General features: G+C 50.5%; 1 protein-coding gene across 4 annotated transcripts in view; it reads left to right on the top strand.

Moving 5' to 3' along the window:
* The window catches only part of FNDC1 (fibronectin type III domain containing 1), a 69,045-nt gene that overhangs the window by 12,818 nt on the left and 34,431 nt on the right, over window positions 1-21,796 (top strand). The window contains exons 2-8 of one of the 4 annotated variants that reach the window (XM_059699917.1): window positions 5,755-5,949; window positions 8,273-8,359; window positions 9,446-9,514; window positions 15,546-15,752; window positions 17,020-17,118; window positions 18,813-18,930; window positions 21,033-21,220. In XM_059699917.1, coding sequence (XP_059555900.1) covers window positions 5,755-5,949; window positions 8,273-8,359; window positions 9,446-9,514; window positions 15,546-15,752; window positions 17,020-17,118; window positions 18,813-18,930; window positions 21,033-21,220 — 963 coding nt within the window. Of the gene's footprint in view, window positions 1-5,730; window positions 5,950-8,272; window positions 8,360-9,445; window positions 9,515-15,545; window positions 15,753-17,019; window positions 17,119-18,812; window positions 18,931-21,032; window positions 21,221-21,796 lie in introns of all 4 variants that reach the window. The other 3 variants (XM_059699916.1, XM_059699918.1, XM_059699919.1) reach the window with 3 other exon arrangements.

Here is a 21,796-nt window from a genome sequence, read left to right as displayed (position 1 = left end):
AAGATCTTGATTAATAGTCTCTTTGTCCGTTAGGGTCTGACTTTGAGTGGCAAAAACCCAAGTTGAACTAATCTAAATCCCAGAATGTCTTGGCTTGGAGCTGGGTGTTGGGAAGCGCAGGGGTTGAGTGGGCCCCGGGGATGCCTTGAACCAGGGCTTTGCTGGTAGATGAAGCTAGGATGTGCCCTGCACACAGCACAAATTGACTCTACTTCGCCTCAGCCAGAGAAGACCCATTGAACTGCCCAGATGGGGTCTGGGCTCCCTAAGCAAACTCAGTCTCCACCACCTTTCACTGGACTTGGTGCTGAAGCTTCAGGATTCCCAGGAGTTAAATAACTGAATCCAAAGCCTCTCACTCGCCTAAATTCTTACAGTCTCTGTGGACGTTAGCTTCTTTAGATTGAAATGAAGCCATAAGACTGAGTAGGCTTCACCCTCAGACTTTAAATATACCTGGGAATTCTGTCATGGGAGGGGCTTCTGTTGAAATTAGGACGTTGCTATGTGGCTGGGATTGTATTATTGGATTTCTCTGTGCTGTGATCTCAACTCCTTTGCTGAAACTCTGGTGGGCTGCTGTGGACGGCATGAGCTGGGCAAAATTTGGGATTGGAAGGGGACAGGCCAGGAATGGATTTTCTGCCTAGATGTCAACTTGGCTTTGGAATTAGCTAAAGAATGAGTCTTCCTCATTTTTGAAACTGGGGGGCGGGGAGGGGAACCCCACCCATAACCTCAGGAAGATACTTGGCGGGTCAGTGCTTAAGACTGGGAGGCCCCGGAAGAAGAGGCAGGTGGTCCTGGTCCTCGCTCTGAAGGGAAGCCACGACATGACCTCAGGTTGATGGTCATGCCCAGTGGTGTCAGGGCACAGCCTGCTGGGATATTAGAAAACTTGCATCTGTCCTCATCCCTTAGTCTGTCTCCTCCATGAGGTATTTGTCAAAGGTGCCTAAAAACCGAAATAATGCCTCTCGATGGAGTGCACATGCCTTGATATGTCTTCACTCATCTGCTTGATCTTTCTGGTCCTTGGAGGTGTTTGGGTTGGAGACCCTCCGTTGACCTCATTGGTCTAAATCCTCCTAACATTTTTTTTTCTTGAATCCATCGGCATTTTACGTGAGTACCGGATATGTGGGCATACTGGGTGCCAAGAGAGATGCCAGAGTGTAAAGATGAGGGAGAGGGAGGTGAGGTATGTGCCCCTGTCTACCATGATGCATGGACCATGAAGACATTGGTCAGGCCAGGCTGGCCCTGGGGACCTAGCTCTGGACTCAGGCTTCTGAGAGCGCTGTCAGCCTTGGAGGACCCCTTGAGGCCACTCTGCAGAAGCTGAGGACCCTCTGAGGACAGATGTTGCAGAGCCATTGGAATCTTGGTTTCAGTCCTAGAGTAGACACAGACCCATACTTGGACCTTGAACCCAAGTGGCCTGCGTGGATAAGACCTGGAGTTTGGAGCTGGGTCAGAGGGAAAACTAGGCGCTGGCTGTGCCCTCATGTTCCGTTCCCCAGAAAACCAGCAGAGGCCTCATGGGAGCCATGGCATGCAGCTGTCTCGCTTGGCAGTTGCCAGGTATCTGAAAGGTCACCAGAATATCATCTTGCCACTCGGCACCTGGCAAAATATTGTTGAATGTGGATAAAGGTCACTTGTATGAAGCATAGCAATGCCTCTGTCATGGGATGAAATGGCCTGAGCCACAGCAGACCCAGTGGTTTCCTCCTTCTGTCTGGAGCACCTCGGCATCTGTCCCCATCAAAGACAGCCTTGGGTGGGGGGGAAGGGGGAAGGACACAGACAGGAAATTCTTTTTACTTCACCCCAAATCCCTTTTCTGCAGCTGCAGCTCATTTCCTCACTTTCCATCCCGTGGAGGTGAAAACACCGCTTGCCAGGGCCCTAACCTGTCTTGTGGGCTGTGAGGGATCGCCAGTGATCTCTCTATTGGGCCTTTAACTCCTGTGGCCCTGACTGGGTTTGTCCTTTTTATCTGTAGAGTGGCTGTTCATGGGAACAGAGCTTTGCAGAATGCTGAAAGATGAGAATGCCGAACACAGAAGGTCGTGGGCGTCGTTTGTCCAGCCGAGAGGATGGCCTGTTGTAAGTTTCTGAGGACACTTGAGCATAGCAAGGAACCATGTTGTTCACCTTTAGTTCCCAGAGTGTGATCCCGTAACACTGAACCCAGTACGCAGCCCGCAGCCCCTGAAACCAACTTCATCTCCTTATGCCTTCACTTCACATTTAAGGGATGAGGTCACGAGGTCTACACAGTATGACTGGGAGCAGAACATACTGTCATGTTTCTTGCCCTAAGAATAAGCTTTCGGATCCAAGTTCATGCACATTGGTCCTTCCTCTTCTCGTCCAGTCCTTTCTGAGTAAGGCAACGATGACAGTCACTAGGAAGCATCAATCATGATTTCAATCTGAAATATCCAAGTCAGTAGGAATCCGGGGAATGAAAAACCTGCTGCACAAGTCACTGTGGTGTCTTTTTACTTGGCCCAGTTTGTGTGTGTTGGGGTTATGGCGAGAGGAGGTGTGGGGGTTTATTGGCCTAAGGACCTCAGAGAACCTCACATTCAGAACTGATCTTACAAGGAGACTGACCCCAAGCTTTCCATGAAGGTATGATTTCAGAGTCCCCCAAGGCCTCTGTGTTCAAAACCAGCCTTCACTGGGTCACCGTGTGAGGCCGCAAACGCTCCTGTCAGGAAGTCATGCCTCGGGCTAAGGTTTTGCTGTAAAGATGCAGACGTCCCTGAGAGGGCATGAGTCATGGACGCCATGTATTCCAGAGAGGAGGGGCGAGGGCACCAGCACAGGGGAGGTGACGAGGGGTGGGGGCAGGAGTGTCCCCAAGTGAGGAGAGTGGCGTGGGAAGGTGGAGTAGATGGTGGGGGAAATGGTTCACACAGCCGTGGAGGGCTCCCAGTTGGTTCCAGGAGGGCAGTGGCTCCCTAGCTTAACTCATATCCAGGGAACACAGTCACTGGTCCTCGATGAGCAGGGGCCGTCGGGAGGTCTGTGAGCCGTGGGAGCTGGGCAGAGCAGCAGTGGTTTGGCTCCTGTCTGGTGCCACGTGTGGCTCTGGGCCGTTCTCACCTCCCTGCCCAGGCCCTGCTTTCCTCACCTGCAGCACGAGGGTGTCAACAGCTCCTCACAGGCCGCCCGTGTTGTGAGCACCTCCTGCCATGGAAGGCGGAGATGGTGGCAAGTGGAAGGCATGCAGTAAGACCCCTTTTCCTGTCCATTTCACGTGCCCATTTTTAAATACTAGGTGTAGTTTTGCACTATCCGGCTTTTTAAAAGTATGTTCGAATGCTGGTGCGGGCACATATTGAATGGAGATGCTGCTTGATGGTACTTGACCACTGGCCAGAGGGGAATAGCCTGGGCCGGTTGCTCAGTAGTTAGAGTGTCGACGCAAGAACTGAAGGGTCTGGGGTTTGATTCCTGTCAAGGGCAAGTACCTCAGTTGTGGGCTCGATTCCTGGCCCAGTCGGGGTGCGCGTGGGAGGCAACCAGTCGATGTGTCTCTCTCACATTGATGTTTCTCTATCTCTTCCCCCGCTCTCCCTCTCCTCCAGTCTCTCTAAAAAAAAAATTAATGGAAAAAATATCCTTGGGTGAGGATTAAAAAACATAAAAAAATAAAAAGAGGAGAACAAACAAACTCATATGTGGACACACATGGAGATCTGGCGGGTAAGCAGGACGAACTGACAGTCATTAGGTTTTGGCGGCTGCTCCTTGCCCTCCGCCTCTGTGTTCATGTTACTGCAGCTCTGAGATTCTGCATCTCTCCTGATGCCGGGCTGATGCAACCATTACAGCGTGCATTCTCGTGTGAGTTAGAAATTCTATGTCGTGTCCCAGGGTGGATGCAAAGCATTGCCGGGGGGACCCCTGCGTGCATGGATAGGGTGTTCTTCCGTCCGATGTCAGTGATAAGAGTGGATGGTTTTCAGGCCCAGGCCGCTGTGCGTGGATTGGATCACACTTGCCCAGCAGAGAACGTGGGGGCAGGGGGGTCTCTCACTGCAGAGTGTGGGCCACAGTTTCTTAGGCAGATTGGAAACTGAACCATAAAGGAAAGTGCTCTTCGCGCATTCATTTGTCTCCTTCCCTGAGAGAATTGCTTTGTGGTTTCCGAGACTTGCTTTGTCTCCACTGTCTTTGGGTGGGTGTGGAGCCCGGGATTCCTGGAGCGATTCCTGCTGTTCCGGGAAACGGGGATTAATGGCAACTAGAAAAGTTAGTCGGCAGGTGGCAGAGAAGGTGGAGTTTGTAAGGAAGCCTCAGGGGAGACACAGGGAACCGAGGAAGGGGAAGCCCTGTTCTCCGGCAGAAAACCCCGCAGGTCCTCATGGGCCAGGAAGGGTTCATGACAGCAGATGGCGAGAAGCCATGACTGCTCACCTTCCAAGCCCAGAAACCACTGCCGTGCTGTCCTCCTTGTCTCCCTAGCCGTGTCCTCGTCTGGCCTCTCCCATCACGGTCTGCAGGGGTCTCGCCGCTGAGGCCGGGGAGGGACCGCTTATGGGTTGCACCCGCAGCCCGACATCGCGCTTTCGGCTCCAATGTGGCACTTTCTGTCCCTGATGCTTTGAAATCATTTTCATAACTTTTTTTTTTATTCCTTGAGTTTCTCTGGCAGGGAGGCCACAGGAGTTCTCTCCTTTCCTAAATGTTTTACTCTAGAGGCGGTCGGGCAGTTGTGGGAAGAGTACGTGATGGGTATAGAATCAGCCATACTTACCCTGTGCAGGATTTTCATCCGGTATTAAAACCACATACTAACCACTCTGTGTGTCATCACCAAACGCTCTCCCTCCCCTTTCTCCTTCCATGCGTGTCCAAATTCATTTTTTCTTAAGTTTAAAGGGTTCTGGCTTTTTTTTTCTTTTCTTTTTTTACTCCCTCTCCACCCTCTGAGAATGCCTTGCATCCTTGAATAATCAGTTTCAGATCCCAGTTTGCTCCAAATTGGACTGTTGTGTGAATTGCTAGCATATATTTATGTTATGTGGCATTGCAACATCAGTTACATATTGTGTTTCATTTGGGCTAATTTTTAAAAATTAAGAAAAAATTTTTTTAGAACCTCACAACTGAAGATCAAAGTGTAACGTCCTTCCTAATAACTTGGTTTTCTTCTGTGACAAAACAGGAAGCACTGAAATTCGCTTCCTGCAGATAAACCAGAGGCGGCCTGCCTCTTCAGGTGGCGGCTCTTCTGTTGTGTTTGCAGAAGCCAGAGCTTCTGCTGCCTCATTTCAGATACGGGGCGCGTTCTTCCCGGTCGGGAGCACTCCAGGTCATTCTCCTCAGAGGCGATGCACGGGCTGTGTAACGGCACCGTGCAGCGTACTTATTAACGATAAGAAGTCACTGAATTCATGCACGCCTCTGGGGAAGATGTCAAATGACCAATTCGTTATTCTAGCACCAGCGAGGCAACGTCAGCCAGCGGAGAAGGCCTAGGTTTCTTTCGGTTTGTTTCTCTCTGGTTTAAACGTACCACCCACAGTCATCCAAAACGCTTCAGAGCTTGTGGGTTTGGTATGTTTGCGTTGCTGTCATGCTGTAACGATGTCCAAACACGCCCGCGCTTAAAGTCTGAAGGTTCAGAGTAAAAGCCACTCGCTGTCTTGCTAACAATGTCAGAGAACAGTGGAAAAGTGCCTTTCCCCCGCCTGCCATTCCCATCAGTTGATAGTTGTGCTGTCTGCATAGCTGACCACCCACTGAAACCACGGCACGTGAAACTGCTGTCCACTAAGATGGGCCTGAAAGTCACGTGGGACCCACCCAAAGATGCCACCAGTAGGCCCGTGGAGCATTACAACCTTGCCTACGGGAAGTCACTGAAAAGCCTTAAGTACATCAAGGTGAACGCGGAGACGCAGTCCTTCCTTATTGAGGATGTGGGTAAGTGACCCTCCGCTCCTGTTCCCGTCAGAACTGACTGCACCTCGCTCCCAGTTCCGCTCTAAGGTGACTGTGAGCCAGGGTGCGGCCAGGCTCAGGTGGCTCCTTGGGAACGGGAAGCCAGGGGTGTGAATCTGTTGCGTCAAGGCCTTCATCCTGCCTTCCCGCCCTACACTTGAACTCTAGCATTTCTGGGCCTCTCTCCCAGTTGATGCCGGAAACAATTTTTAGTTTTCTGAATGTGCTTTTTTTGTCTCATGGACACTTGACTACTAGACAACTAATCTGGAGATTTCTCAGTTATGAACCATTTTATAATTAGGGATTTCTCAGGTGACACGTCCCTATAAAGGTGTGCATGCTTAGCCACATCTGTTCAAAGATGTTACATTTCTCCCCATGAAATTCATTCCGGAAGTTCGGAGTATTTTAAATTTTGCCCAAATACATTGTGCAAGTGCAGGTGCAGACGGTTTTGAACGTGAGCTTTGGGTTGCCTCCTGTGGGCCCTCTGTCTTCTGCCCTTTTGATCCCAGGAGCCTGCAGCTCCATGTACTCTCCAGTCATCTCATGGCCCAACCCTAAGATGCACCATGAGGAAGTCGGCATGTGTGACATCCAGGTGCCCCCGACCACAGGAGCCTTTTGCCGCCTTCCTGCAGAGGATCGGAATCCGCAGTGCTCCCCAGCTTCCTGGCCACAGCCTGCCACACGTCCCTTCCCCGCTGAGTTACAGCATTAGGCTTTCTGGGCATCGGGGCAGAAGGTGCACAGAAGGGAGGCAGGGGGTCAGATTCCTCCCTCACGGTTCCACATGTTTCTCTGAACCTCTCCCACATCCCGCCGGCCCCACAGAGGCCAGCTGTGGGTTAAGTGGAGGTTCTATTGGGCTAAAGGCAAGTGCAGGCTCACATTTGCTTGCTCAGGCCTTAGGCTGTTCTGGTGGCTGCAGAGAAGAAAAACATGCCAACGGAGAGACTTGGAGCTCACTGAGAGGCAGTGTCTCTCAAGCAACTCCAATGAGTTAACTCAACGGAAGCAGAGACATGGATCAAATGTCTTTGAAATACAAATAAGCTCAGGACGAAGAGAGAGAAGTGCCTGGCAGAGCATAATTTTACATTCAGTCCGAACCTGAAGCATTTCCCAGTTAGTCCGGCAGGTTGTGCCAAACCCGAAATGCCACCAGACCCTGCCACGGTCAGAAAGAAGCCATACCAGTCCCGACAGCAGGTGTCCCCAACAGTACGGCCTTGTGGCTGTATGCTGGGGCTCTGGCTGGGGCACTGAAGCCGTTAGCGGAACGCTCCTCACTCTGAGGAATGCACATACCACGATGGCCTTTGATGGAACTAACTCTAAGCTCTCCAACATCCATCCCCTCCAATGCCTGCCGGCTTCCAGCTCTTCAAGGGCTGGCACCTCCACTTCCCTTTCTTAAGATAATAATTCATCTCGAGGAAAAGCAGCAGCGCTAGAGTTTTGCTTTCAAGGCGGCAAGTTCAAGGCACTCATGTCCTAACCTGGTGTCTGGGTTCCCTTCCGCATCCCAACAACTCCAGCAGCTCAGCCAAAGACACCAGTGCTGTTTGACCTTGACCCCTAGATCCAAGTCAGAAAGTGAAGCCCAATTATTTCAAGATTAGCATTTCCAAGATTCCAGGAAGTATTTTTTTCTAGGTATTTGTTGGAAGAGTCAAAGACCACATGCAGACACAGCAAGGAGACTGTTTAAATATATTTTTATTGATTTCAGAGAGGAAGGGAGAGGGAGAGAGAGATAGAAACATCAGTGATGAGAGCGAACCATTGATCAGTTGCCTCCTGCACGCCCTCTACTGGAGATCAAGCCGGCAACCCAAGCATGTGCCCTTGACCAGAATCGAACCTGGGACCCTACAGTCTGCAGGCCAACGCTCCATCCACTGAGCCAAACCAGCTAGGGCAGTCAGTGGTTGGCAAACTGCGGCTCGCGAGCCACATGCGGCTCTTTGGCCCCTTGAGTGTGGCTCTTCCACAAAATACCACGTACGGGCGCACATGTACAGTGCGATTGAAACTTCGTGGCCCATGCACAGAAGTCATATTTCACATGCCATGTACTTTGAAATAAACAAATGTTGTGTTCTCTGGCCAGGTGTACTTCAGTTGCATGAGAGGAATGTTAGCATTTTGATTAAAAATAAAGAGAGAAAGCTATAGGTAGACTTGTCACTAAATTCAAATATTTATATTTGGTTGTAACTGGTATAAGGAAGACAGCGAATCAAACTGTCGTTCTTGGAGATTTGAAACGGGGCTTGATACGAACCGTGTGTTTCAGAGCCGGGGGTAGTGTACTTTGTGCTGGTTACTGCAGAAAACCACAGTGGAGTGAGCCGGCCCGTGTACAGAGCGGAAAGCCTGCCTGGTAAGTCTCACCTAGAACTGGAGGCTGTGTTTCTGTTACTGAGATTGGGAGAAACGTCCCTCCCTGCTTCTTCATGTCAATACAAGTTTAGAATTATTAAAGAGTTCCTGAATTTTTAGATTTGCAGAACAAGCTGACAGACTAAAAACTAGGAGAGATTTATCCCTCCTTTCATAGTCAGTTAATGTAGGTTGTTAGCGTTTTGTCCTAAACTTTTGAGTGCTCACTAGAATAAGCCATGTGCAAAAGACTAAAAGGATGTGTTGTCCAAAGAGCTTAGGTGCTGAGTCACTAAAACGGCCCGAGGCGATCCCTTTCCAGCCGTTGAAAAGGCCACTTAGAGCAACGTTAGGGATGCTCTGACCAGTTAGGGATCCTCCGAACAGTTAGGGATGCTCTGACCAGTTAGGGATGCTCCGAACAGTTAGGGATGCTCCGACCAGTTAGGGATGCTCCGACCAGTTAGGGATGCTCTGAACAGTTAGGGATGCTCTGACCAGTTAGGGATGCTCTGAACAGTTAGGGATGCTCTGACCAGTTAGGGATGCTCCGACCAGTTAGGGATGCTCTGAACAGTTAGGGATGCTCCGACCAGTTAGGGATGCTCTGAACAGTTAGGGATGCTCTGACCAGTTAGGGATGCTCTGACCAGTTAGGGATGCTCTGAACAGTTAGGGATGCTCTGAGCAGTTAGGGATGCTCTGACCAGTTAGGGATGCTCTGACCAGTTAGGGATGCTCCGAACAGTTAGGGATGCTCCGAACAGTTAGGGATGCTCCGAACAGTTAGGGATGCTCCGACCAGTTAGGGATGCTCTGACCAGTTAGGGATGCTCTGACCAGTTAGGGATGCTCTGAACAGTTAGGGATGCTCTGAGCAGTTAGGGATGCTCTGACCAGTTAGGGATGCTCTGACCAGTTAGGGATGCTCCGAACAGTTAGGGATGCTCCGAACAGTTAGGGATGCTCCGAACAGTTAGGGATGCTCTGAACAGTTAGGGATGCTCTGAACAGTTAGGGATGCTCTAAATGTGGAAGCTCCTCTGGTTCTCCTTTCTAACTATCAGGTTGCATTTTCCTAATTTAGGAGGTGAATGGATCCAGATTGATGGTTCCCCCATTAAGGGTCCAGGACCATTTAATGAAACCGTCTCAGGTACTATTTGCTCATCTGGTTCATGTCTTCACTGAAGCACCGTCTCGCAAGAGGGTCGTGCTTCTGTCACACACATGTGCTCACAAACCTTCATCCAGTCCCCATCGCTGAACTAACGCACACGCCGCACAGTGTTGGTCGGTCTGCTGTGCACCCAGTGCACCGGCCGCAGCCAGTGTCGCTCATTCTCACTGTTCCCTCGTGTCCTGGTGTGGGGAGGTGTCTGTGTCTATAGCTGGGGGTACCCTGTGCTATTAACAGGCAAATGTGGTGGCGGAGATGGCAGTCCTGGCCTGATGGGGATGTTTGCAGCTCTGTGACCCGTGGATGGCATGAGCAGACGGGACCCACCAAACAGTGGCTTTTATTGGCTAATATGCTGCATCAAGTATTCCTTTTCATAAAACCATGGGCTAGTTGGTGACGTTAGATGACCTGCCTTCCATCTCTGCTCCATGTTTGTATGTGTATGTTTTATCATCTGGATGTTGATGTTGTCTAATCATGTGGTTTTACTTGTTGAGAGAAGTGTTAACATTTCTGTGCATTCTTTGAAATATATTTAATTAATGATGCAAAATGATGCAAAACGCATGCAGTTATTTTCAAGTATGTTGGCTACTGTCTTGAGGCCACAGGGTGTGTCTTATTTTCATAAACCATGTATTTAAATACATCAATCTTACGCTATTGGGAGGAAGGTGAGTATATTCAAACCAATGACTCTAATCTGCTTCTCAGTTAAGATTTGGCGGGTGTGGGCAGCATTCGGTCTTTTTACATGGAAAAGGAGGGCGGAATAAAACATTAGAAAAGGAAACGGGCTGTGGAGGAGAGGTGATACGTTCTTCAAATATGCCGGACGGAAGGTGAGCGTGGGGCGTGGTGCTGGGATGCCTGTAGCGGCCGCAGAGGAGGGAATGAACGTTGGAAGAGAGAAGTCAGAGGGATGCTGGAGTGAGTTGAAGGAGAGAGGGTACATGAGAGGGCGAGGGTTAGGAGAGATGAGCAGAAGGTGAGGAGCAGAGCTTGGAAGGCAGTGGTAGTGAGACAGTCAGAAGGTAGCACACCGCGGCGGTGTGTAAATGGGCCGGGAAGTCTATTTCAGAAGTTGTCTACCCTGAAGACACACAGGTAAACATTCGCACAGACGCACACAGCTCCCTTCGAGATGCATGGCCACCTCCCTTTGTTCTGTCCCCAGGGAAGACGTGTCCAGGTCCTGTCACGTATTGGATCCCATTATTGACCCTCCTGCAGGCTTCTCTTCTGAAGTTGCGTTAGCTTTTTCCTGTCCCTGGATCTGAGCTAATCTGTTACACACAGAGACAGGCAGTGGGGGGCGGGGCCAGGAGGCCCCACTCTGCTTCCCACAGGCAAGGCCACGGGCTGCCAGGTGACCTGTCTTGGCCCAGCTCTTCCCTGGGAAGTTGTAGCCTCAGTGGGATCATATGCAGTTTTACTACCACTGCGTCAGGGCATCCTCAGCTAATCCTGGGGCCAGGCCATGGGGCTGCTGAGTGCCCAATTACCAATCAGACGGTGTCCTCTTTTCACAGAGTTTAATTAAGGCCTTCGGCCAATGGGGAATGAATATTGTCTGTGGCATTATTTCCTTGTGCAATTTTAAGTTTTATTAAGTATGCAATTTGCAGAGCAAAACTCAGTTTCCGGTCCATGGCCTGGATGGTGAGCCCCTCAAGGGCCGGTCTCTTAGATTCACTCATCTCCGCCTCCCGGGCCTGGGACCAGCTCATGGCACGCGCTCAATACGTGTTTAGTGGAAAGGCGTCAGAGGCTGCTTCTTCCGAGTGTGCCCCACAGGGGAAGTGTGTGTGGGCCAGAGCCGGGTGCTGAGCGAGGCAGGGCCGGGTCAGAGGTCAGAGTCACCTGTCGGCCAGCTGCTGATGCTGGGGTGGTCCCGGGCAGGCCAGGTTGTCCGCCACTGAGCGGTGCTCTCCTTCATCTGAGGTCCTAATTTTTGCCTCTGGTCACTTGGAGGGGCTGGTGAGGAATGGTGCTCCATCTCATTATCTCAGTCTTGACACGGCACTTGACGTAACTGTCATGGCTACAGTGAGCCCATGCTGGATTGTCAAAGGCGTCCAGTAAGTCCGCTCTGCTCTTGCTCCCCACAGTCAGGCAGCCGGGCCATCGCATGGCTGACCAGGCTCTTCCTCAGATGGTCTTGCCTTGGGACCCTGCAGCATGACCACCTGTCAGGGGACGAGCAATGTTGGATCTGAGGGGACACGTGAACGACCTCCCCTGAGGAGCTCCAGGCCCCGGGGAACTTAGCCGTTTCCTGTAAGTGGGGACCCATGGCACGGAAGTCTTGGATGGTGACTCCAGGTGCCACAGACCAGATCCTTTGCCAGAGACATCCGTGAGGCACCGGGGGACCTCCTTCCAGAGCAGGCACACGCCATGCCACAGCACGGCGGGGGCTCCGCACAGGAGCAGCGCGGGGGGACTGCACGTCCGGCTCCACGCCAGCCGAGGGCCCGCCTGTCCGGCTCCCACGTTCTCCCTTAGCCTCACCTTCTCCGTCTATAAATGGGGTGTCATGCTGTTACTGTGAAGGTGTTTGCCACCTGCCTGATGGCTGGTAGGGATCCAATAAGTTATGAAGGTGGGTGACATTCTGACGGACACTATTCCAAAGTAAAGAAATGAGATCCCCTTCCTTATTGGTAGATAGCTGGCCCGCCCAAATGTCACACAAGCACTCAGTAAACAGTGAAAGTGTCAGGGTGGCCTATTGGAGAGGAAAACGTGCTCAAGAGAGACATCAGCATGAGCATTGCAGGTGCTGGGCGTGGGAGGGACTTCTGAGAGTCACAAAGGTCTCAAGAACTCACCCGGGAAGGAGCCCTTGGCAGACAGAGGTGGGAGGCATTTGCTAACCCACCTTGGCAGCTGTCAGTTAGCTCTGGGCCTGGGCTCGTGTCCGGGGCAGGGAATTCAGACTCTGAGTGGGGACAGCAAAGCACATGTGCTGTGTTCTGGCTGTGACCGATCACCTTCACCCTCTCCAACTCATACGCCCTCCCACTCCCCTCTTCCTCCTCTGCCGATTCATGCAGCGTGCACTAAGCTCTGGAATGGCGCCGGCCTGACAGGTGGGAGCCCAGGGCGTGGTTTCAAGCCGTCCAGGTGATCGCGATGCACGCTGCAGTGTGAGGACCACCACTCAGCCTCGGGGGTGGCACCCCCTGCCCTACAGCCAGTGTCCCTGGTGGCCCTGAGCCTTGATGTTGGGGATGGTGGGGACACTGCCTGGGGCTGAGGATGGGCGAGCAGAAGGCCAGTGAGCACGTGGGCCTACCTTTTCAGGGGGTGAGGATCCAGGCCCTCTTTGCACAGTTTGGAGGTCAGTGCAGTAGGGTGTCAAGGGCGTGAGAGGGTCAAACCGCTTACTCTTCAAAGCTGTGGACCGCATGACACCTCACACTCTGCTGGAGAATGAGAAGGCCCTGTCAGCCGAGACCGGGCCCAGGAGGTGGCCGAGTACTCATCTTCACGCCAACAAAGAGTAGGAAGGGACTCGCTAGAGCGACCGATCACTGCCGGGTGTTGATGAAGACAGTGCACAGCGCTCTCGGTGTACGGTGCACAGAAGCTGTCTGGGTTCAGACAAGCTCATATTTGAGGTTTTACTGTAAAAACCTGTGACACTAAGTATCTCTTTCTCTCATGCTTGGTTCTTTGAAATACATGTATTTGGTGTCCCTTGTGTGCAAGGCATTGTGGCAGAATCTGTAATGGGACCCCGGGTTCCATTCTCGGGGGGCTGCCCACACATCCAGTGAACCTGATGAGGGGTTTTGTTTTCTATCACAATCGCAACCACAATTAGCAATGAATGTGTGCTTCACATATGCTTTACGTGACTTAAATTACAAACACAATACGCCACACACCCCTCTCCAAGGGAGGTAATGAGGGTCAGTGGGAGCCTCACAGTCCCGCAGGCAGGGGGCCACAGGCTGGGACCCGACTTGAGAGCCTGTGGAAACCCAAACCAGAAGCTGCCAAGTTTAACGGGCACCGAATTGTAAACCTAAATGGACAAAGCATCGTGTTGAAGTTGGGATTTTTTTTCAATCAACAGGTTTTGATTCTGTACAATTTAACAGTCTTTGCCAGTTTGTGTAGCTGACAACACAACCTAGGAGTCGTGGGTGTCTGGCTCTCTGAAGTCTACTCTAATCTCGACGGCCCTTGTTTCCTTTGCTGACCGTCCGAGTGGACGGCTGTAATTAACGGTATCACCCGGTTCTGAGTGAGGTCCACCTGGTGATGTGGTGAGCGCGGTGGAGGTCCCGCGTCCTGTCACGTCACATCCACTCGGCAGTCCACTCGGGAGAACAGGATTGCTCCCGGCAGTTGTGACTTTTGTTTTCAAGATAAAAGACTCACTGGGATTTATTAGAAAATTTCAGGAGCCTCTGCGAGGCTATTCCATTTGGCTTAGACAAACACTTAAAAAATCTCAGCACCAGTGAATTCGAACCATCTGGATAGTTTTTCTTAGTGTGCACATCCGCTTGAAAGAGGGTTACCAGGGGCTGTAACAGATCCATGAAAGAGGTCTGATGGTACGAATAGCCCAGGATGGGGAAGGGACTTTTTCTCTTGAACTATGTGAATGAGCACATCTGTCATTCCCAGAATCGCTTGGTGGTCCTTGATTTCTATAGAAGTCACACCTTGGAAATGAGAGTCACCTCGGAACCTGAGCACAAAGCTGAGATCAGTTCACAGACCCCAGTGCAAGTGGCTACCCTCCCAGGTGGCCCATTGGCTACACGATTAGACTCAGAACCAAAAACCTTACTAAGTCCTACTTGGTAGAGTGGGGAAATGTTTGCAGGACCACTCCATGGCACGCTCTGAGGAGCTTCAGGAACGCGAAGCCCAGCGACTGGCCAGGTAACCCCAGCTAATGTCCAAAGGGGTGTTCCCTTTGGCGGATGCGGAACACTGGAACGGGGTGTACCGCTTTCAGAAGAGCCATCTCCCACGGCTACTGATGTACTTATTGCGTCGCTGGAATTCATACTGACCCGTGGCATTAGGTTGTGTTCTTACATCGTAGCCTCCTGGGAATTTTCCAGTGTAACAGAATTAGGCAGCATTGATGATGGGGTTAATGTTTATGGTGGAGGAAGAATGCCGGGGAAGTCCCTGGCTTACATAACAGAGATTCTCTCAGTGGCCTAATGGGATCCCCAAATATGACTAGGAGGTGGTCCACTGTCAGCAATGGACAATGTAGTCGTCACGTGGTCTGTGGTCCTTATTCCCAAACTTCTCAGTTCTTCATCGATGTAAAAGCAAAGCTTTAAACACTAAGTACTGGCCCCCAGAGTGTGTTGCTTTGAGAAGGCTATGAGCGTTTCTTGAGCTTGATCATTTTAGCAAGAGGATTTCTCAAAATTTAGAAGGAGGAACAGCGGAGACTGAGATGGCAGCAACGGCGGGGCAGGCCCCAGGTTTGTCTGGAGGGCAGGTGAGACATGTCAGAAGAATTAAGATCAGAACCAGAAGCCAGTCACTATGTGGGCCGGAGTGATTCACCGCCAAGGCCAGGAAAGCCCTTCCCAGCTTTACAACGAGGCTTCCTGCAGGGCAGTCATAGCAGCACCTACTGTGTGCTCACTGTATTGTTATGCTGACCTCTAGCTCTCACCAGAGAATATATAGTTTTGGACTTAAAGGGGCAAAAGGAAGTAGATGAAAAGGAGCATTTGTAGAACACCCAAGACTTCTGGATGGCAGTCTCACGTATGGTATGTTTTCATTTGAAGTCCTCAGGCCTCTCGGCCTGAAAAATGGGAGGAGCATGTGTACCCAGGGTCGGTGCCCTTGGGGGGACAATGTTCTTTCTGGAATTGGTTACCAAAATGGATGTTTTAAATCCAGCTGCTTAATTGTCGTGGCTTAGTCTCTGGACAGACTTCATGTACCCGCTGGTGGACTCCGAGGGTATACTGTTTAATAGTTTCTGTGTCGTGTCTTCTTTAAGAAAAGGAAGTGCCAAACAAGCCCTTGCGTGTCCGAGTCCGATCCTCAGACAACCGGCTGTCCGTTGCGTGGAAGGCGCCACGCCTGTCTGGAGCCAAGAGTCCACGCAGATCCCGGGGTTTCCTTTTGGGCTACGGGGAAAGTGGCCGGAAGATGAATTACGTCCCACTGGCCCGAGATGAGCGAACGCATGAGATCAAAAAGCTGGGTGAGCTGAATGGTAACGGGTGCTCAGTATTTGATGCTCTTTCCCATCCTTCCGTACTTAGGAGCTCATTCATGACCGACATCATAGTGCAGTTGTAATGTTTACTTTCCAGGCATTATAGTTATTCAGCATCATGTTCTCTGTCCTGTCTTCCGCCTGTGCCTCCATCCCTTTAACCTGCAGTCAGCGCAGGACACGGCCGCCTTTGCGTGCTCGCCTGGCAGCTGCTTCCTGGCCCTGCAGCACAAGCCCTGGAGTGGGGCCATTCTCCTGGACACGGGATGGGCGCTCATGCTTTCTGCCTTTTGGCTCTGCTTTCACCCATTCGCTCCTTAAGCTCTGCCTTAGATCCTAGGACCCTGGACCTGGGTCCCGTGAGATGAAATGTGGGGCCGCTGATGAAGCCTGCAGACCGGCCTGCTGTCCTCCCTCTTCGCAAACCCTCACTGGGGGGAGGAAGCACTGGCCGTGGACGCTGAGGGGACAGTCGCTGTGACCAGGAGAGGTTCTGTGCATCATTCCAGGCTGGGCCAAGGCCTAGCCTTTGCTGGCCTTGGTGGCTGACAGGCCTGGACATCAATGTGAGAGACACGTCAATCGACTGCCTTCTGTATTCACCCTGACTGGCGATTGACCCTGCAACCCAGGCATGTGCTGACCGGGAACTGAACCGGCAGCCTCTGGGGGCACAGTGCGATACTCAGCCAACCGAGCCACTCTGGCCGGACTCTGGTGGTTCCTGATCCATGCTGGGCCACGCCCTCCAGGCTTAGCCATTTATGCATGTCCCTGGATCGGGAGATAAATGGAAGCGCTCTTCCTTTGGTGACTTGGTGGGTTCCACTGTCAGTGGCACCAAGAAATTAAGGGATCTGAAGTGAGTCCTCCACCAGGGCATTGACCTGGCACTGTGGCTGCTCTTGTCTCCTCTCCCTTCTGTTTGATGACAGCTGAAGACAGAGTCACTCTTGTCTCTATTTAGAAAGAAAAGGAAATTGGGGGACTTAAGTCAGCATTATGCAATCCCATCCTTTTTAAAACCTTATTCATCTTTCTTTGATGCTGATGAGATAGAAACCCATTTTCCAGGAATTACAGGTGAAAATCACCTCCACGTATCCTATCATAATAGTGTTCTTCTTGAGTTTAGTCCCTACCATGCTCGGGCTCATATTTAATTGTCCGGAAGAAGAGGGGGAGGGGCCGAGGACAGAGATGTGTCCGGGAAACCAGTCGCAGACCCTCACTGCCTGTGCCTCATCCACAGCCTCCGAGTCGGTGTACGTGGTCTCCCTGCAGTCCCTGAACTCCCGGGGCCAGAGTCAGCCGGTCTACAGGGCCGCCCTCACGAAACGGAAGATTTCAGGTATGTTTCTAAGGACGCATCCGGTCAGCCATGGTCCAGTGTGAATGCAGCGTTGTTTCCAAACGATGCTGGCCGGGCGACGAACTCCATGGGTTTGTTTTCTTGAGGGGAAAGGAAACAGCAGGGCGGGCTTGGCCACATTTTAGATTCAAGTGTGTTTCTTTTCTACCCAGAGGGTAAGGTACTCTTGTGATGAAATACATTTCTCTGTATATACTGAATGTCTTTACTGTGCCTTAGATTTGCCATAAGAGCAGCCAGACATTTATTCCATTTAAGGGCACAGTGTGATCCACATGGAAACAGAGAGAGAGGAGTGAATGGGGTCGCGTGCAAGAATGCAGTGAAACTTTATTTCCACTAAACTTGAGTAACAATGCAGTGAGAAAAGCTGTAGCGATGGTGTGCTGCTAGCCCAGTGATGGCGAACCTATGACACGCGTGTCAGAGGTGACACGCGAACTCATTTTTTTGGTTGATTTTTCTTTGTTAAATGGCATTTAAATATATAAAATAAATATCAAAAATAATAAGTCTTTGTTTTACTATGGTTGCAAATATCAAAAAATTTCTATATGTGACATGGCACCAGAGTTAAGTTAGGGTTTTTCAAAATGCTGACACGCTGAGCTCAAAAGATTCGCCATCACTGTGCTAGCCTGATTTAAGATATTTCTTCCACATTTGTCCACAGATTTTTTTTTATTTTTATAGTACTCTTGTGTTAACAAATTACATATACCTTTTCTGGTTCCTGGGTCTTACTTAAAGAGGTAACCTATAGCATAATTATTTTCGTGAACTTACAACTTATTTGTTAATTATAATTTTATATTACACAATATGTTATTATATAACATAATGTTATATTATTATAATTTTTACATTGTATACAGAAGGCCCACATACAGGATGTTTCACCTTTATTAGTCATTAGTTGCTGCTCTCCAAGAAGTCACTATATCAGTTTCCTAACAGGCTAAATATTTCCACCTTTCCCTACTTGTAGTTAAAGCCACAAAAAACAGAACAAAAAAACCCCCAAACGCCTAAGAGACTCAAAAGCAAAACTGAAGACATCTTTTGAGTTTCAGTTGGTTAGTGACTGAACAGAACTGTGAGCCTGTGTCTGTGATGTGTTCTATGGGAAATCGCAGGCTGAAATCCCTTTTGTACCGGAATCTACCTGTTCATTTGCCTGGGCACCCCACGCTCTGAAATGTGCGGACGCGGAGCCTCATGTGATTCAGGCTGTTGTTTGCACCCGGATTTTCGCTTCATGCCACGATCGCCGAGGCAATGCCTCCCCGAGCTTTTCTGCCCTTAAAGTTTTGCTTCCTGTAAGAACTGTATTATTTCCCGGAAACTTACAGTGTATGTTGAGGAAACCCTGAGTTACTGGGAGTATCTCTGACCAAGGCACAGCCTCCCTTTTGTGCTTTATGTCCACTGGGCTGGGCAGTCTGCAAGTGAACTGCCCGTAGCTTAGACTGCACTTGAGAAGCAGTGCAGTGGAGAGTCAGGTTTCTCTGCAGTGACCAATCAAGTCATTGCTTAACTTCCTATTCACCTCATTTCATCTACATCACGCATAAGCGATTTACTGCCCGGGTGAACATAAACTCGGGGGCTCGAGGAACCAGGATGGAGCCTACTGTCGGGACAGCCTTCCCACGCGCCCACTGTCATTTCAGAGGAGGAGGAGCTGGCCGTCCCTGAGGACATCAGTGTCCGGGTGATGTCATCCCAGTCTGTGCTTGTGGCCTGGGTGGACCCTGTCCTGGAGAAGCAGAAGAAAGTTGTTGCGTCCAGGTACTTTCCTGACTTCTGTCTTTCTCTTATGCATGAGAGGTGTGGGTTTTGTGGCCCCACACACATGTATTTACTTGAGGGATTTTATTTTCTGACATACTGGCATGCTGGTGTTTTTTGTGACCGGACAATAGACTGTCCTGTGGCCATGTAGCTAATCCTGAGCGTGGCCACACATTCCCCACAGGCCACATGCTACCTGGGCCTCGTGTGTGATGCACTGGGCGGGACCTCACATCTCACCTTCTCCGCCTTATCCTGAGTCTGCAAATGTCCTAGACCAGTGATGGCGAACCTATGACACACGTGTCAGAGGTGACACGCGAGCTCATTTTTTTGACTGATTTTTCTCTGTTAAATGGCATTTAAATATATGAAATAAATATCAAAAATATAAGTTTTTGTTTTACTATGGTTGCAAATATCAAAACATTTCTATGTGACACAGCAGCAGAGTTAAGGTTTTTCAAAATGCTGACACGCCGAGCTCAAAAGGTTCGCCATCACTGTCCTAGATCCTATTTCTCTCTTTGCCTCCATTTGCTTTGCTGTGCCTTACTAATTCTCTGTTTTATAAAATGTATGTTTTTATTGATTTCAGAGAGGAAGGGAGAAGGAGAGAGAAATACAAACATCATTGATGAGAGAGAATCATTGATTGGCTGCCTCCTACACACCTACTGGGGATTGAGTCCGCAACCAGGGCATGTGCCCTGGCTGGGAATTGAACTGTGACCTGGTTCATAGGTCGATGCTCAACCACTGAGCCACACCGGCCAGGCATTAATGGTCTATTCATGTGCAGAAGCTACGGGCCCATCTGAGGAGGAGCCTGGCCCTCCTGTTACCCGTGAAGAGTGGCAGCAGGAAGGCTCTCCTGGGAGTGGTGGGCATTGTCTAACCCTCGAGCCCCGCAGTTCCCCTTTAGACGTCCCCAAGCACCACCCTGCCTCATGTGTAGCACTGTGCATAGCAGGTGAATGTATTTTTTCTCAAGTCACGACGTGGCGCTATTCTGATTTTGATATCAGTTTGCAATAGCAATAGAAGAAAAAACAACCATAGAGTTAAATGAACTTTTGTGTTAAAAGGGCCACTGGGGAACACCAGTTCCAGTTAGTGGTAGATTAACATAGTCACCAAAAGCTGCTATGTCAAGTGACTTAATAGTTTATACAGCCAAGAGACGGCCACAGATTTGGTGGCTTGTCGTTATGTATTAATCTTTGAACCTGTCTGCAACCAGGAAAAGTGAATGTACTTTAAAAAACGAACGAGGCATAATGCTGAGAAATACAGGCACCATATCCACTGTCATTTGATTTAGCTGAGTTTCTGCCTCTGACTGATAGTGAAATAAGACACCTGCTTCCTAGAAAGGCCTCCGAGGCTCATGGGACTCTCACGGTTCATAGTGACGCTCCCCCTGCCTTTGGCCTCCTCAACATGAACGGCTCCTGGCTCCTGGGGGCTCTGATGTCCAGAATCATGAAGAGAACAAAGAGGGCAGAGCACGTCTCCTGTCTGGGACTGGGGGATGCTCGCTCACACGTGTTTCTCTCCATGACATCCTCACACTTGAGGTCTTTTTTATCAGCTCCTCCATCCTGCTCTGCCTGTCACACACTGTTGCTCCTTCTCATGGTAATACGTTTACTCAAGACCCCAGGCTGCCTCCCCCTTCACCTCAGGGAAACATGCCTAATTTGGCACGAAGCGAGTCTTTTTGTCTTTCTTTTCTGGAAAGCCAAGCTACCTTGGGCCAGTTCTGATTATTCCCTTGCCCTCTCCACACCGCACACAGGCACAAACACGCGCACACACCCCTGATAAGGCACGTGCCTCATCAAAGCCACCTCCTTCTCCCCCGCCTTCTGAATCTCTGCTTCAGCTTTCGAGCAGTATGAGTTTCCAGGCTTGACAAGTTATCTTCCCTGTCTGCTTTAGAATCTTCTCACATTTGAGCCCCAAACATAGTCCGAAGTGTAGGTCTTTGTGCTCTGATTTCCCTGTTTCCCTCCCAAAGTCATCGTTTCCGGGGCAGGAGTCCGTGTTCCGCCGCAGAGAGCCGGCCCGTACATGCTGCCTGTGTCTCCTTACAGGCAGTACACGGTGCGCTACCGAGAAAAGGGGGAACTGGCCCGCTGGGATTACAGGCAGGGCTCCAACCGGCGCGTGCTGATCGAGGGCCTGCTCCCCGACACCATGTATGAATTCGCAGTCCGCATTTCACAGGGGGACAGAGACGGCAAGTGGAGTACCTCCGTCTTCCAGAGGACTCCGGAATCCGGTCTGTATCGAAATGGCTTTTGGACTGTCAGTTTGGGAATTCCCCTAAAGTAAGACTGAAAGACGCTTTCAGCCAGCAGTGGTGCAGGCCAGCACAGGCAATGTAAAAAGCGAAATCAACCGTAAATCTCGGTGGTGTGTCTACATCTGAACACTGAGAAGCTCGGGAACTATTTCCTGGGGTCCCTGTCCCATCCTCCGCTGGCTGTTTCCATGGGCTTGTTATCCTGACACGCGCGCACCTCACATCCCAGCGTGGAGCACTGACCCACCGCTGTCCGCGTGGACGCGGGACCGTCCGTGGCCCTGCCGTGTAGGAAGATGTCTTTCCTGAGGCTGAGGTTGTATTTGAGTCTGGGGCCAGAGGAACTAGGGATCGTTTTGTTCTGGATCCAAAGTTATAATTACGTCTTTTTAAACTGTGTCTTTATTTTATAAAAGCCTTGATTTTAATCTTCTTGGAATATTTTAATATTGAGCAATGAGAGAAATTCTTAATTCTGGAAAGCACTTTGCTAGCTCTGTCTACGCTCACTCTCTGGTTGGTGGAACTGATAGAAATCACCGTGTTACACGA

The sequence above is a fragment of the Myotis daubentonii genome, chromosome 6 (genome assembly GCF_963259705.1).
Source record: "Myotis daubentonii chromosome 6, mMyoDau2.1, whole genome shotgun sequence".
Lineage (NCBI taxonomy): Eukaryota > Metazoa > Chordata > Mammalia > Chiroptera > Vespertilionidae > Myotis > Myotis daubentonii.
This window is presented reverse-complemented; position numbering and strand designations above follow the sequence as displayed.